This window comes from Rhincodon typus, chromosome 6 (assembly GCF_021869965.1).
Source record: "Rhincodon typus isolate 14 chromosome 6, sRhiTyp1.1, whole genome shotgun sequence".
Classification (NCBI taxonomy): Eukaryota; Metazoa; Chordata; class Chondrichthyes; order Orectolobiformes; family Rhincodontidae; genus Rhincodon; species Rhincodon typus.
The window spans coordinates 55,787,960-55,805,094 of record NC_063337.1 but is presented as its reverse complement, the minus strand read 5'-3'; the positions used below and the strand labels follow the sequence as shown (position 1 = coordinate 55,805,094).

Here is a 17,135-nt window from a genome sequence, read left to right as displayed (position 1 = left end):
ATAAGGGAATGAACACTTCAAAATCATAGAATCCCTACAATGTGGAAACAGGCCTTTTGGCTCACCAAGTCCACATCAACCTTCCACCAGAAGAGCAACTCACCGAGAGCCACCCCCCGACCCTATCCCTATAACCCTGCATTTCCCATGCCTGATGCACTTAGCCAGCACATTTCTGGACACTATGAGCAATTTAGCATGGCCAATCCACCTAATCTACGTATCTTTGGATTGTAGGAGGAAACTGGAGCACCTGCAGGAAACTCATGCAGACATGGGGTGAATGTGCAAACCCCACACAGACAGTCACCTAGGGGTTGAATCAAACCCGGGTCCCTGGCACTGTTACGCAGCAGTGCTAATCATTGAGCCACCATTCTGCCGAAAATGGTTACACTTTGTCTTCAACTTTTTAACATTTGCATTAACAAATAGACCTCACAGCTGAGACACCACTGTGGGAGCAGAGAACCCACTCCACAGGGCAACCTGTGACTGTCCCTTTATCCAGGTAGATAAGAACTACCTCTAGGCTTACCTGGAAAATTTGACCTTAATAAGGATTTAACAGTTTGTGATGGCCACTGTCCCTTTGCCAGTGGGAAGCCCTGCTGCCCTCTCTTTCTGTAAGACCATAAGACATAGAAACTAGGAACAGCAATAGGCCATTAAGTCCTTCAAGCTAGCTCCACCATTTCATATGATCATGGCTGACCCTCTATCTTGGAGCAAATTACTGCAGATGCTGGAATCTGTATTGAAAACAAAAAAAATGCTGGCGATCCCAGCAGATCAGGCAGCATCGATGGAGAGAAAGCAAGCTAACATTTCAAGTCTAGATGACTCCTCATCAGTGCCAACATGAGGTGTGGAGAGGGCAGCATTTATGTAATTCGGGGGGGGTGTGAAGTACTGGGGATATTGATAGTTCAGATTAAGTGATTGGAAAGTGAGAATGGCAGAACAATGGTGTATCTAACTGCCAGACTGGAAAGAACAGACAGTCCCAGTGGAGTTGGGAGAGCAGAGAGAGGACATGGTGACAGAGAATGTAACAAGTAAAGCTAAAAGAAAGGGAAGAAATGCAAGTGTTGAACTCAATATTAAGTCCAGAAGTTTGTAAAGTATCCAGTCTGAAGATGAGATGTTGTTCCTCCAGTTTACGCTGTGATTCAGTAGAGCATTGCAGCATGCCGAGGACAGACAAGTTGGCATGTGAGCAGGGCACTGTGTTAAAGTAACCAGCTACGGGAAGATTGGGGTCATGCTTGCGCATGGACCAGAGGTGTTCTGCAAGACAGTCACCCAGTCTGCTTTGGTTTCTCCAATGTAAAGTGGCCATATTGATGCAACGAATACAATACACAGGATTGGATCCTCTATCTCAATCCCATATTCCCGCTTTCTCCCTTAACCCATGGTGCATTTAAAATTTTAAAATGTATCCATCTCTGTCTTAAATACTTTTAGTGACTTGGCATCTAAGCCTTCTGTGGTAGAGAATTTTATAGGTTCACTACCCTTTGAATAAAGAGACTTCTTCTCATCTCAACCCTAAACAATCTAACCTGTATTCTGAGACTGTGTCAAAAACAAAGTTGCTGGAAAAGCTCAGCAGGTCTGGCAGCATCTCTGAAGGAGAAAACAGAGTTAACATTTTGGGTTCAGTGACCCTTCCTCAGAACTGATGGTGGCTGGGAAAAGCGTCTCAGTTTATATGGAGAAAATAGGGAGGTGGGTGGGGTAGGGAGTAAACGATACGATAGGGCCCAAAGAGAGAGAAAGACAGTTGGACAGACAAAGTAGTTGCTCACGATCAGAACATACCTTCCAGGTGAAGCAACACTTCACCTGCACTTCCCAGAATCTAGTTTACTGCATTTGCTGCTCACAATGTGGTCTCCTCAACATTGAGGAAACGAAGCATAGACTTGGCGACTGCTTCGCAGAACATCTATGTTCTGCTCGCAAAAAAGACCCTGAACTACCTGTTGCCAGCCACTTCAATGCACCACCCTGCTCCCTGGCCAACATCTCTGTCTCTGGCTTGCTGCAGTGTTCCAGGGAAGCCCAATGCAAGCTGGAGGAACAACACCTCATTTTTGCTTGGGGACCCTACAGCCCTCCGGTCTCAATATTGAGTTCAATAATTTTAGGGCCTAAACTCTCCCATGTCCCAGCCCCCCACCCCACACACCAGGCTTTGTTATCACATAGCCTGCCATTACACACCCCCTGTTGTTAGTCACTAACAGTCCCCATTAACAACTCTTCACCCTCCCAGCCTGATCGTTAGCAATTCCTTTGTCCAACTCTTTCTCTCTCTTTGGGCTCTATCATATCGTTTACTCCCTACCCCACCCACCTCCCTATTTTCTGCATATAAACTGACGTGTTCCCAGCCACCATCAGTTCTGAGGAAGGGTCACCAGACCTGAAAGGTTATCTCTGTTTTCTCCTCCACAGATGCTGCCACACCTGCTGAGCTTTTCCAGCAGCTTTGTTTTTGTTCCTGACTTACAGCATCCGCAGTTCTTTTGGTTTTGGTCCCCAAGGGACTGTGTCCCTGGTTCTAGATTCACCAACTAGGGAAAACATCCTCCCTACCTCTGGTGTGTCCAGTCCTGTCATAATATATTTTTAATCAGATCCCCTGTCATCAAATTCAGAAGTCTGAAGTGCAAAGAGACTTGGCAGTTCTAATCCAGGATTCTATCAAGGTAAACTTGCAGGTTGAGTCAGTAGTCAGGAAGGCAAATGCAATGTTGGCATTTATTTTGAGAGGACTTGAATATAAAAGCAAGGATGTTCTACTGAGGCTTTATAAGGCGTTGGTCAGGCCACATTTGGAGTATTGTGTGCAGTTTTGGGCCCCATATCTCAGGAAAGATGTACTGGCCCCGGAGCGGGTTCAGAGGAGGTTGACTAGAATGGTCCCAGGAATGGAAAGCTTTGCATATGAGGAATGTTTGAGGACTCTGGGACTATACTGATTGGAATTTGGAAGGATGAGGGGGGATATAATTGAAACTTTTAAATTGCTGAAGGGCCTGGACAAAGTGGATGTTGGAAAGATGCTTCCATTGGTAGGAGAGTCTAGGACCCGAGGGCACAGCCTTAAAGTAAAGGGAAGACCTCTTAGAACAGAGATAAGGAGAGAAACTTCTTCAGCCAGAGAGTGATGAATCTATAGAATTCACTGCCACTGAAGGCTGTGGAGGCCAGGTCATTGAGTACATTTAAGACTGAGATAGATAAGTTCTTGATTATCAAGGGGATCAAGGGTTACAGGGAGAAAGCAGGAGAATGGGGTTGAGGAACTTATCAGTTATGATTGAATGGCGGAGCAGACTCAATGGGCCGAATGACCTAATTTCTGTTCCTATGTCTTATGGTATTACGGTCTTTCTATACTTTAGTGAATATAGGCTCAGTCAAAGCAATCTCTCCTCATAGGACAGTGCTGCTCTCTTTGGTATCAGCCTAATGAATCTTTGCTGCATTCCCTCTATAACAAATATATCCTTTCTTAGGTAGAGAAACCAAAACTCACAAGGCCCTGTATAAGATGTAGGAACAGAAGTAGGCCAATAGTTGTGTCAAGTCTGCTCCACCATTGCTTTTTCCCCATACCTCTTGATTCCCCTACTGAAGAGGGAAATCTGCCTACGCAGCCTTGAATATATTTCATCACCTAGCCTTGACAGCAGTCTACAGTAAAGGATTCTATACATTCACAACATTCTGAGAAATGTAATTTCTCGTCATCTATCTTAAATGGATGACCCCTTGCTCTGAGATTATGCCCTCTCAACGTCCACAAGTTAAAACATCCTTTTTGCATTTACCTTGTCAGGTCCCTTATGAACCTTGTATTTTTCTTATCCTCTCATGGGAGATAGGTGTTGTTGACTCAGCCAGCATTTAGTGACAATGAAGGAATGGCAATATATTTCCAAGTCGTATGGTGAATGGCTTGGAGAGGAGATTGCAGGTGGTGGTGTTCCTATGTATCTACTGCCCTTGTCCTTCTCGATGGAAGTGGTCATGAGTTTGGAAGATGCTGTCTTATGATCTTTGGTGAATTTCTGCCATACATCTTGTAGATTTTACATATTGCAATGACTGAGCATTGCTAATGGAGAGAGTGGATGTGATAGCAAGTGATAGTTTCTGGATGGTGCCTTTTCTGTGTTGTTGGAGCTGCACTCATTCAGGCAAGTGGGGAGTATTCCATCGTTCTTCTCAGTGCGTTACATGCTGCAGCATTCATGGCCTCTATTTATATGGCTAGTCCAGTTCACTTTCTGTCAATGGTAACCCAGGATGTTAATTTTGGAGGATTCAGTGATGCTGAGGCCTTTGAATGTTTAGAGGTGATGGCTAGATTGTCCCTTATTGGAGATGGTCATTGTCTGGCATTTGCATGGTGTGAACATTACTTTGCCACTTTTCAGCCCAAGCCTGGATATTATTCAGGTTTTGCTGCATTTGGACTTGGACTGCTTCAGTCTCTGAGGAGTTGCTAATGGTGCTGAACTTTGTGTAATCAGTTTGATTTTTTTAATTTCTTCCCTACACCCTTACACCACTTAATTATTTAGTAATTTTGGGATTATATTAATATTCTCTACTGAAGAAAAATGCAATGTATTTATTGAACTCCTCTGGCATTTCCTTGTTCACAAATTTTATTCCCCAGCTTTGTTCTCTAAGTAACCGATGTCCACTTTGGCCTTTCATTTCCTTTTTTGTATTTAAAGAAGCTCTTACTGTCCATTTTTATATTATTTGTTTGTTTGTCCTCATTGCTAATTTTCTCCTATTTATTAGACATTGCTCATCTTTTGTTGGCTTTTAGACTTTCCCAATCCTCTGGCTACTACTTAACTTTGTAGCATTGTTTTGTTTTGTCAATTTGACGTACTTTTAATCAATCCATTCAGAGATATTATTACACACCTCTGGAGCATATGGAACTTTATCCTGGGATTCCTGGCTCAAAGGTTGGGACACTACCACTGTGCTAAAAGAGCCCTTTTTTTTAAAATTTGATGCTATTTTTAACCTCCTAGCTAACCAAGGTGAATTTATTCCTGCCCTATAATCCTTGTTCCTCAGTGGGATATATCTTTCCGGTAAGTCATCTACTGTATTCTTAAATGTCCACCATTGTTCCTTATCTGTCTTTTCTCCTAAATTCTTTTCCAAGTCCACACCAGCCAACTTTTCTCTTGCCTTATATAATTACCCTGATTTTAAGTTTGGCACAGTTGTTTTTAACCCAGTTCCTCACTATCAAACTGAATGCTAAATTCTAATGTGTTGTGTTCCCTAGGGGATCTTTTACTCAGAGTTCATTCATTACACCTGCCTCATTGCACATTACCAGATTCAAAATAGCCTAATCCCTGGTTGGATCACAGCAATTTGTTTCATATAACTGCCCTAAATACCCTATGAATTCTTCCTATTGGCTACCTTTGCAAATTTGATTTTCACATTCTACATGAAGATTAAAGTAGCCCGTGATTAGTGTACTGCTTTTTTTACATGTCCTCATGATCTCTTGATTTCTTCTTTGTCCTTCAAAACAGCTACTGTGTGCGTACCTATAGACTACTCCCACTAGTGTCTTCTTTCCTTGTTATTTCTTACCTCCACCAAGATGGATTCTACATCTTTTAATTTCATAATAATTCTTGCTTTCATAGTTGTCCTATCTCATGCTAATGAAGTTATCCCTCCACCCTTTCATTCCTGTCTGTACTTTTGGAAAGTCATATATCCCTGAATATCTACAGCCATCAATACAGTTCTTCAATTCCCTGGAAATACTGGTTCTAGCGCAGTTCAAGTGAAGCCAGTTCCATTGGAAAAGCTTCCTTCTATCTCAGTATTTGGTGCGACTGCTTCATGAGCTTAAACCCTTTCCTCACATGCCAATCTTTAAGCCATGCAGTTAATTTCTTGATTTTATTTGTCCTGTGCCAGTTTGCCTGAATGAATCCTGGCAACAAGCAGGCAGTGCAGACTTTAGGCTCATATATGGCTGCAGAGAACAGTATCTATCCTCCTAATTATATTATATCCTTCTATTTGCAACTCCTCAACTCAAATCTGAAGTTTGTCAAGCTGTAAACAGTTGAGCAAATGTGTTCATGATGGATCATCTTGGTGTCAGGCACCTTCTATTTACTCCAGCTGCTATTTGTTATTAATTAAATCATTCTAGTATCCCACTCTGAATACATCAGTATTATTTTATTATTTTTTAACAGACTATTATCAATTTTACACCTAACAAGTAAACGAGAAAAAAAAAGACTAGAGACTAATATATAAACTACAGACTTTTTTTTTACTTTAAGGGCTAGAAGCACTTACCAATCCTATTCCTTGTCTAGGCAGGGCAACCAAATGTCTCTCTCCATCCACCACTTAACTCCTTGAGACATTCAATTTCAACTCTGTATTCAAAGATGCAAGCCTCGGTGCTATGTTACACTAATTTAGCTACTTGTATATGTTTCCAACGCAAAGGGCCTATCTGGGTTAGTTAATGAGGACTCAGTTTCAGCCTATTTTTAATTCAGCTGCACAATCAATGGACCCTTTGAAAATAAACATACTCAAACCTCACTACTACAGTGCTTTAAACTACAGATTTACTTGCATGCCAACTACAAATTAGGCTAAATTAGCTTAGCATAAAATAAAAATTTAGGCACTTTCTTACTGAGCAAATGCATGCACTCAGTCCAAGGCTAAACTGAATTTGTGAGTTGAATTTATATGCTCCCAAACAAAGGGCTTGCCTTACTTAATTATTGTGGATCTAGTTTCAGCCAGTTCCCAAGTAGGGTGCTCTGTCAAAAATTCTCTGTAAAAAATGTTCTGTAAAATCATCCAGGGCTAGAATAGAGTCGACTAGAATAGGGCCTGTGCACCTCTGATCCCTCACCTGGCCTAGGTTAAAATCAAGCCTCATAGCAATGGCTGTAAAATGAATGTTGACCTGTTGGGCGTATTCTTAATATAATCGAAGTGTCCAGGTGATGGTTCAAGAGTAAATATCATCTTATGATTTTTTTATTCACTTATATAAATGTCAACTGCACTCTTGATACCTGGGTAAAGTACAGATGTGATTTAAATTTTATTTTTTTTGTGTAAGAATTGTAACAGTTAGGCTGCTTGTTTTACTATCCATCAAATTTATCTTTCTCAGTATTCTTGACTGAATCATGGAATCAAAATAATCTATTCTAATGGACCATTCATTCTCCTGTATCTCCAGAGTTGAAAGGAAAGAACGATCTAGACTTAAGACTGTAAAGTTCAATGCCAATCCTGGAGTGATTGATGCCAAAGGGGTAAGTGAAGAAAGTAATGCTATTGTTGCACACTGAATTAGATAGTTCCCAGAGCTCCATTTGCCATGCAGCATTTGAGATCCCAAGAGAAACTCTGGTTGAATTGAAAATGGTTTAAAATAGAATAACATTCCTAAAGGTCCATTTAGATTCAATGCATACCTATAATTATCATACCTGAATAATTTACTGTGATGCACAATATATTGCAAACAGGTTAAGCTCATACGGAGTACGAAAATACATAGTGTGACCTTTTCATATGTAACATTTTAAAATACTAGATACTGACAGTTGTTCCTGCATCTTTTGCATTTCACTACTATTTTTCTCATCAAAGTAACAAACAAAGTTAGAACTTAGAAATATGTAAACCATTTGTATCTAGTATGAAAACTTAGTCTTTAAAATTATTTAATGTAAGAAATGTTGTACTTAAAATTTAACAGACAATCCTAGTACTGCCAAAGGTAGTAGAAGTAAAACCTTTGGTAAAGGTAATGTTGATCTTCAACTACAACAAATTTTACTGAGCATTTTTCTGAGAGGGCACAGATTTCATTGAGCTAATTAATTTCATTGAATTAAAATGCATATCTGACAGACTTTTCAACAATATGGTTCAAACTCACATTCTACAAATATTGCAGATTTGTATATAAAACATAGAACATTACAGCGCAGTACAGGCCCTTTGGCCCTCGATGTTGCACCCAGCTATGAAACCAATCTGAAGCCCATCTAACCTAAACTATTCCATTATCATCCATATGTTTATCCAATGACCATTTAAATGCCCTTAAAGTTGGCGAGTCTACTACTTTTGCAGGCAGGGCATTCCACGCCCTTACTACTCTCTGAGTAAAGAACCTACCTCTGACATCTGTCCTATATCTATCATCCCTCAATTTAAAGCTATGTCCCCTCATGCTAGCCACCACCATCCGAGGAAAAAGGCTCCCACTGTCCACCCTATCTAATCCTCTGATCATCTTGTATGTCTCTATTAAGTCACCTCTTAACCTTCCTCTCTCTAATGAAAACAGCCTCAAGTATGCAGATATCTAGCAATAGAAACGGTTCTGCAACAACATTTAACAGAGCAATAGCAATCATCAGAAGAATGACATTCACCAGAAAAGGAGCATCACACTAGGAACAAACAGATACAAAATAAACAGCCAATGACATTTGAACACATACCATTAGGAGACAGCATGATTTACTGACTACTCAGAGATAGTAGGAGCTGCCGATGCTGGAGAATCTGAGATAACCAGGTGTAGAGCTGGATGAACACGGCAGGCCAGGCAGCACCAGAGGAGCAGGAACGCCGCCCCCCCCCCGGGCCCAGACCCCTCTTCAGAAAATGAAGGTCCAGACCCAAAACGTCAGCTTCCCTGCTCCTCCGATGCTGCCCGGCCCGCCGCGCCCATCCAGCTCTACAGGAGCCAGACTTTGTAATGATGCAAGATAACTGGAGATCATATAGCAGTAAGATGAAAATACTCGAATATTTCATTAGAATTGATGAAAGATAATTGGCACAATGTTTAAAATATTGCTAACTTTCTTAAAACAGAGTTGAACTAATTACCAGCTAATGTTTTGGATGTTTATTTTGAAAATGTTTTGACTCCTCTAAACATCACATTGATTTCTGTTTTGTCACTGCAAATGATTGTTTCTACAAAATAATGACCTATATTGCATCAGCAAAGCAATAATTGTATTTTATTCTAAGTCTTCTAAAAACAACGAAAAAAGTACTTCAAAAGAGAATGTGATTGCTATAAATTGTTTTGTTCAATATTCATTCACTGTTCAATATTTTAATACACGTTTAATTTCTGGCTTCTTGCTTTTTACGTGTTGATCTATTTATGAAAGCTAATCTGCAGTCAATGGGCAAGTACCAGCCATACTAATTGTAATATAATTATATTTTCTAAATTTCTTCAGTTTTAGTAATACACAAAAATCTTCCATTTAACCTTATCCAAATATCCTAAGGATAATTTATTCAGACTATTTAAACCAAAATGCAGATGAACTGTTATAGTTGACAGATGAAAAGATCTTGGAACTGACTGGAAGAAAAATATAGGCAGTGAGCAAGATACAAACCAATCATTACACTTTAATGTTATTTCAATCAATCTTTCTAGGGATATGACCCATATCGGAATCCAGTATAAATGGATTATTGATTTTTGTTTTGCTTTGACTCACAGATTACTGAACTGAACTTTTATAGTTGGATATAGCACTGAGATATTACTTCTTAAATTAATTGTATCATTGCCTAGCATCAATTTATGTACTTCTAGCAGTGGGTCACCAGAGGTCAATCAGGAGTGGAAATCAGCCTCCATTAAGACTATTTGTGTCTTCCTGAAATAAGTAGTGCAGAATCTTCCAAGGAGTGGCAATCACAGTTCAATTGCCACCACATTCCATTTTACTTATATTGTCCTGTAGTTCTACATTTCTGGCCTGAACCTCTGGTTCGGGTTTTTTGAGAAAAGAGGTGTGTATTTGTTCAGAGAGCCTTCCAGTGCAGTGTTGGTTCAGCACCGGAGACGAAACACTGTTTTTACACCAGTCATTGCTGTGTTCTCATGTTTGAAGATCAAAATGGTAATTGACAAGCTACAGGGTAAGATGGGAAGATAAGGGGGTAGGGTGGCAGGTGATTCAGCTAGTGAGGGGGTTAAGTGCCAGGGGGGTGAGGAGGTAGGGTGGCAGGTCAATGTGGGGTTAGGGTGATAGGTAAATGTGAGGGGAGTAGGGTGGCAAGTGAGTGAGGATGAAAGGTCCCAGGTAGTGATTGGTAGTGGATTGGGGGTATGGCAAGTGGGCTTGAGGATAATGATCCAGATACGTATGTGAGGGAATAGGGTCTCAGTAAATTGAGTGAGGGATTAGACTGGCACCAGAATAATGATCATAGAAACATAGAACATAGGAGCAGGAGGAGGCCATTCGGCCCTTCGAGCCTGCTTCACCTTTCTTCGCGATCATGGCTGATCATCCAACTCAATTGCCTAATCCTGCTTTCTCCCCATAACGTTTGATCCCATTCGCTCCAAGTGCTACAGAGATTGGCAGAGCAATTTTATAGTTATCCATGGGCTTGAACAGGTTTAATCCTTCTAACATTTCCTCAATTGCCATCTAATTAATTTAGTAAGAACCTTCAAAAGTCTCCAATTCTAACTCAGAGTTGAGTATACTTTCAGAGTATTTCAGATTTCAGGTAATTGCTCATCAAAGACTAAATGACCCAGACAATTACTGTATAGTTAGCATGTTGGACTCCCAATGGATCTCATAGCGCATGTGTCAGGGTATTGAGTTGAATTATTTGTTTTCACTTTATTTAACAAATGAAAACTGTAATATGTTGCCATTATCTGCTGCCATTTTGAGTTACAGAAGATATTAAGATATAAAATAAATGTAACTAAAACCAGAGTTCTTCCTCCCTTCTTGTGCTACGCTTGACATTGGGGGGTGTAGGGGGTCTTCACAATGGGCTCCATGCCCGTCAATGCACCCACATCACAGTCCTTTCCGGGAGTTCTGCTCCAGGGCCACAACCGCCATTGCTCTGCTACCACTCTGCCACCAGGAGCACCACACCTAGTCTCTGAGTACCTAGATGCAGCAAAATCTGGGCCTAAGTACAGAATGTGAAACCATTTAACCAACCTTTTATGTTAAACTTCACTGTCATCCAAGGAGTTTCTTAAAACTACTTTTGTGGTCAGAAAGGATCATTGCAATTTTAGGAAAAGCAGTCCAGAACTATATATCACATGTTTACGGTGAGGTAATATTTCATGAAAGCAATATAAATTCATTATCAGATTGCATATATATTAACTGTGACAAAACAAAAACTTTCCCACTCTCTTTACAAGAATTACTTCATGTTTCTTAACAAGATATTGTGCATTTAATAATCCAAAAGTGCTTTTCTTTTGCATTATTCATTTAGTTTGATTTTCTCTAGCATATCTAAATGTAAAAGAACATCGAATCTTATTGTCATAGCACGTTCTGCCTTGGAAAAGGGATCAAGCTGTACTTCAGCAGGAATTGCAGTTGTCTTTGGTTTCAGTTACCCACATTGAATTTAAAAATCCAAATGAGATAACAAGAACAACAAGCTCATCTATTGGAAATTAATTCTGTAAAGCAATCTTATCAATTGCTGCTGCTGCTTGTAGATTCTCCAATCAGGAGATCTGCTGTCATGGTATTCCACACTCTTCACAAATTCTTTGGAGCCCAGCTGAATCAATCTGTGACATCTGTTACCCAACTGTACCTAAGTTAACACCACTTTCTGCTGCCCTCTATTTTGCCGTCAAGAAGAGATCTGTACAGTTTGACAGCGCTGAGCAAGGCCAAAGTACTGACATTTTATCAAATACATTCAAGTATCTGTTTATTTGTGTTATGAATTTTTAGCATTCATCTTAGCATCCACGTTTTAAAGGTCTTTATTTTCTTTCAGAGATCTTTGTTTGATGTCCAGGTTTTTGAGGTATACACAAAAGTGGATAGAATATAACATTGTATGAGACATTTTCTTGTTACAAGCTTGGGATGCCTTGTTGTTCGTATTCCGTTCATCTTCAAAAAATAAATTCTGGATATCCCTATCTTTCTGTGAATTTCTGCAAAGCAACTGTCGTCTTCTGTTATCATTCCAAGACTGCTATTGATTAATGAAAACAAAGCCCTTATCATGACCTTTTTCTTTACAACATACGTTTTGGCATTTATAAGGCAATTTTAATATGTTGTCTTTACTAATGAGGATTATCATTGATAATTTCAATCAAACCTGTCCAACCATTTAGAACAAGACGCCAGGTCCATGTGCAACAATCACTGAGTGGGCAGTGAATGTTTTTATTTTAAATGAGCCAAGTATAATCAGAGTTAAACATTATATTGAGGATAATTAAATTCTTTTGTAATTAAACTTCTCCACCATTTATTGATAGTGTCACAATTATTGTAGAGTGTGTAAAAAAAATATGTGAACAAAATATATCCAAAGATGTAAGCATTTGTTAGTTTGGCATTACTTGGTGCATTGTTGTCTATTTTATATTTGCATACTTCAAAAGAAATAAAGAACCACTAGGTGTGAAATTCAAACAGTCATGCAACATTTATGTGGTTATCTACTTTTCATTTATTATCTGTCTGACCAGTGATCCTATACTGGCTATCCAAGTTTCAGCCAGAACTCGCCAGATCTAGCATGGTCTGAACTGTTCCACTGGTAAAGTCAGGAAGGGATACCCCCACAGCTTCATCCATAGATGCCTAGCCAACAGACCATACAACCAGGACACACCAAAACCCAAAATAAGAACCACCTTACCATATATAAAAAACACCTCAGAACTGACAGTCAGACTACTCAGACTGCTCGGAATCATGACAGCACACAAACCGGCAGCCACACTAAGGCAGCAACTGACCGTGGAAACTGCACAAAAGACTACGTGCAGGGCAAACAGGCAGACAACTAGCAACCTGCATGCATGAACACCAGCTAGCAGCTAAATGACACAACGGATGTCCTTGGTTTCAATACACACAGATGAGAAAAACGACACTTTCAACTGGGACAACACTATCATCATTGGACAAGCCAAACAGGGAATTCTTGGAGATTTGGCATTCATCTGTGGACTCCATCAACAAACACATGGAATTAGACCCAACATACAGACATTGCAAAGCACAGCCGGAACCGGCACTTACCAGAAGCAGCAAAAACCAGACCATGTAAATTCGAATCGGCACAAGACAACAGCGCTTCACTGGAGGCTCCACAGCACTGAGGATGTCACCTAGTAAGGGACTGAAATGTCTGCTATCAAACCTCCCAGCTCAGCGAACACACCAAAATCTACATCTAGCACCCGAGCTACAAATCTTCACTCAAACCGTTACACATACAATCCCTACAGTGTGGAAGCAGGCCATTTGGCCCATCGAGTCCACAGTAGCAGTTCAAAGAGCATCCTACCCAGTCCAACCCCCGCCTCCACCCTATCCCTGTAACCCATGCATTTCCCATGGCTAATCCACCTAACCTACACATCCCTGGACATTATGGACAACTAAGAATGACCAATACACCTAACCTGCACATCTTGTACTGTGGGAGAAAAGCGGAGCACCCAGAGGAAACCCACACAGACACGGGGAGAATGTGCAAACTCCACACAGACAGTTGCCTGAGGCTAGAATCAAACCCGGGTCCCTGGCACTGTGAGGCAGCAGTGCTGACCACTAAGCCACCGTGCTGCCCTTCTTCTGTCGCTCAGTTTCATCTGCATCACAGCAAGCCTTTCATCTCCCAGTCTTATCTTTTGGAGCTGTAACTTACTCACCTTGTTTGCCATTATCTCTAAAGGAATGGAAAATATTTAATGGAAAACATTTTGTCTTAAAGAAAAACATTTAATACCATCTGGTTGCACAGGATAATTAAAGCTTCTCTGATTAGTATAATTTTATCAGTGAGGGAACATGTGTGTAGTTCTAAAGAAGAAGGGTATCATCAAGAGGGCATTTGATTGAGGACCTGCTAAACTGCGATGAGGAGGTCTCCTTCCAGGTGGATATCACAGCAGGCAGGTTTAGAGGAAAGTTTGGTGATGTCTTGGCTAATGCTGCGTTATCAAGCATTCACCAACATTGTTCTGTTCTTGTAGTGCAGCACTTAAGTCTTTCCTGGTCATGTACATTACTTTGATATTATTAGTGATCTTCTTGATACCACAGGGGATGCCAGATTTGTTATGGGATCTTTTAATGTTATTTGCATAAAATTCTAAGCCACAATGAGGCTTGTGTTTATTGCAATAAACACTGTAATAGGAACTGGCCTACACAGATGAAAATCGGAGTGTGTGATGAGAGTCCACAACCCTCTTTACTTATCTAATTGCACATTGTACATAGGCTGCCTGCATAGAACTGTTCACCAATCATGTTGGAAAGCATCTTTTCAGTTATGTTATTACCACCAAAGGAAAGCAATGTATCACTAGTATTTTGAAATAAAGTAAACATGTCAGGTTCGAGCTTTGGAAATCTATTTCTTTGCAATGTTTTGCCACTACGCATTCTGTATTTTTTTAAAATCAGGATCAAGGAACTGCCTGTAATGTTCTGATAAGTATAAATGGTGTAGAATGTAAAGCACATAAATGGGCATGTGAGCTTTGAGCTTCATTTCAGTTGATTCAGTTTGGTTTGATGGTGCATTGTTGGTAACTAGGCCATCTTCATTGTGATTTATTTTGTTAACTTAAATTAAGTTTTATTCTAACATATTTCCACCCTGTTTTATGACTTAAAGGTACAAATATGATTCTGCTGCATGTCTGGCCACATGCAGTTTCCAGTACCAGTGGCATTTGAGGTTTAGTCCCAGATGAAATGTAATTACATCATTGACTGTTCCATTCACACTTTAAATTAGGTTGCCTTTTAATGTGTGGAACTATTTACAGCTCCTCGATGGGATGTACTGAAAAGTAAGCAGTGCAAGTCTTGAATATTTGAACAGGCATTTAGTCAGCTCCAAAAATACCTGAAAATTCAAAATCATAGCAGATAAGGAGAGATAAAGCATGTAGGCAACCAAGGTCATGCTATTCCCTTGACAATTTTCAATTGGCTTTTGTTGGTTATTTAATCTGTTTCATAGGTCCCACCACTCATTTTTGTTCAGCGTATAATTTAATGATGTTTTAACAAAATAGTGCTTTAAAGTATATCTTTGTTTTTCAAAAGATATTAATCTCATATTTCTAGTAAACCTAAGTGTCAGAAGTGATCTGCATTTAATGGCTCCCACAGATTGCATGCAAAGGTACGTCAAGCAGAGGCTGCAGTCAGATGACAATGGAAAGCAAGCCAGTACACTAAGTACAATCACATTTCTCCCTTTTCTTAAAGAAGTTACATGCACTATCATCTACCATCGGTTGCTCGATATACACGGTCTTAAAAAAACTATCGTTCATTAACAAAATAATGTGTTAGCTCTAGTCAGTTCTACTTTCTTTTTTCTCTGCATATGCACACATAACTAGTCTATAAATCATGAGATAACAAGTTGTAGAGCTGGATGAACACAGCGGGCCAGGCAGCATCAGAGGAGCAGGGAAGCTGACGTTTCGGGTCTGGACCTTCATTTTCTGAAGAGGGGTCCGGGCCCGGGGGGGTCGGCTTTCCTGCTCCTCTGGTGCTGCCTGGCCAGCCGTGTTCATCCAGCTCTACACCTTGTTATCTCAGATTCTCCAGCATCGGCAGCTCCTACTATCTCTGAGTAGTCTGTAAATCATGCTGTCTCCTAATGGTATGTGTTCAAATGTCATTGGCTGTTTATTTTGTATCTGTTTGTTCCTAGTGTGATGCTCCTTTTCTGGTGAATGTCATTCTTCTGATGATTGCTATTGCTCTGTTAAATGTTGTTGCAGAACCGTTTCCATTGCTAGATATCTGCATACTCGAGGCTGTTTTCGTTAGAGAGAAGAAGGTTAAGAGGTGACTTAATAGAGACATACAAGATGATCAGAGGATTAGACAGGGTGGACAGTGGGAGCCTTTTTCCTCGGATGGTGGTGGCTAGCACGAGGGGACATAGCTTTAAATTGAGGGATGATGGATATAGGACAGACGTCAGAGGTAGGTTCTTTACTCAGAGAGTAGTAAGGGCATGGAATGCCCTGCCTGCAAAAGTAGTAGACTCGCCAACTTTAAGGGCATTTAAATGGTCATTGGATAAACATATGGATGATAATGGAATAGTTTAGGTTAGATGGGCTTCAGATTGGTTTCACAGCTGGGCGCAACATCGAGGGCCGAAGGGCCTGTACTGCACTGTAATGTTCTATGTTCTATGTTCAATATCTTTGGAACTGATGGCCATTCTGTATCATGTGTAGGCAGTAAAATCAAATTTTCCTCATCAGCTGCCTGCATTGCAGGCACAGCTTCACTAGTTGTATGTAGGCAATATGATGATATATTGGTCATTGACTTTTATTGTGTGTGATCGAGGTGATAACTGCTCAACATAAACACCAAGTTGCCACATGGGCTGATTCTTGTCGAGAGCATTGAACGTTTGCACTCTGACTGACCATCCGATGCTCAGCTCTGACAATGACTGCAGTTTTATCGACATGAAATTTGGCTTTGTGTCATTTCACCTTGATTTTGTCAGTTATACTTTCACTGCTTCTGGCTGCAGTAGTTTCTTTTGCAAGAGTAGTTTGGGTACAGGATGACATTAATCTATATACTGAACTTCTTTCCATGCCTTTAACAGGTGAGTTTCTTGACTCAGGAATTAGTTTGTACAAATCATGCTGAATTTGCTCAATTTCTTTTATAATTCCTTTGACAAATTTCTCTGCTGCCTAACCTTTGCATTTGACTACGGATTGTATAAAGGTCATACATGTTATTTTGTATTAAATTTTTGAATCTTTTATTAAACAAGATAGGTTCTTCACTCACAAATTGAGGGTCATTGCCTCTCATCAAAAGGTTTAGAATAGCATAATGACTAAAGTATGCTTTAAGGCATTCTGCAACCTCGCTTGTAGCCATTGATGTCAGCTCATCTAACTCTCAGTAAACAGAATATTAGTTGCAGGCAACAAAATAAGTGGTTCCCATGAGAGTAAAGAGCTCCACTTCAAG

General features: G+C 40.2%; 1 protein-coding gene across 1 annotated transcript in view; it reads left to right on the top strand.

The window, feature by feature from the left end:
* Nucleotides 1-17,135, top strand: part of LOC109935037 (disks large homolog 2-like) — an 890,971-nt gene that overhangs the window by 801,756 nt on the left and 72,080 nt on the right. The window contains exon 19 of the mRNA XM_048598394.1: nucleotides 7,301-7,376. Coding sequence (XP_048454351.1) covers nucleotides 7,301-7,376 — 76 coding nt within the window. The remainder of the gene's footprint in view (nucleotides 1-7,300; nucleotides 7,377-17,135) is intronic.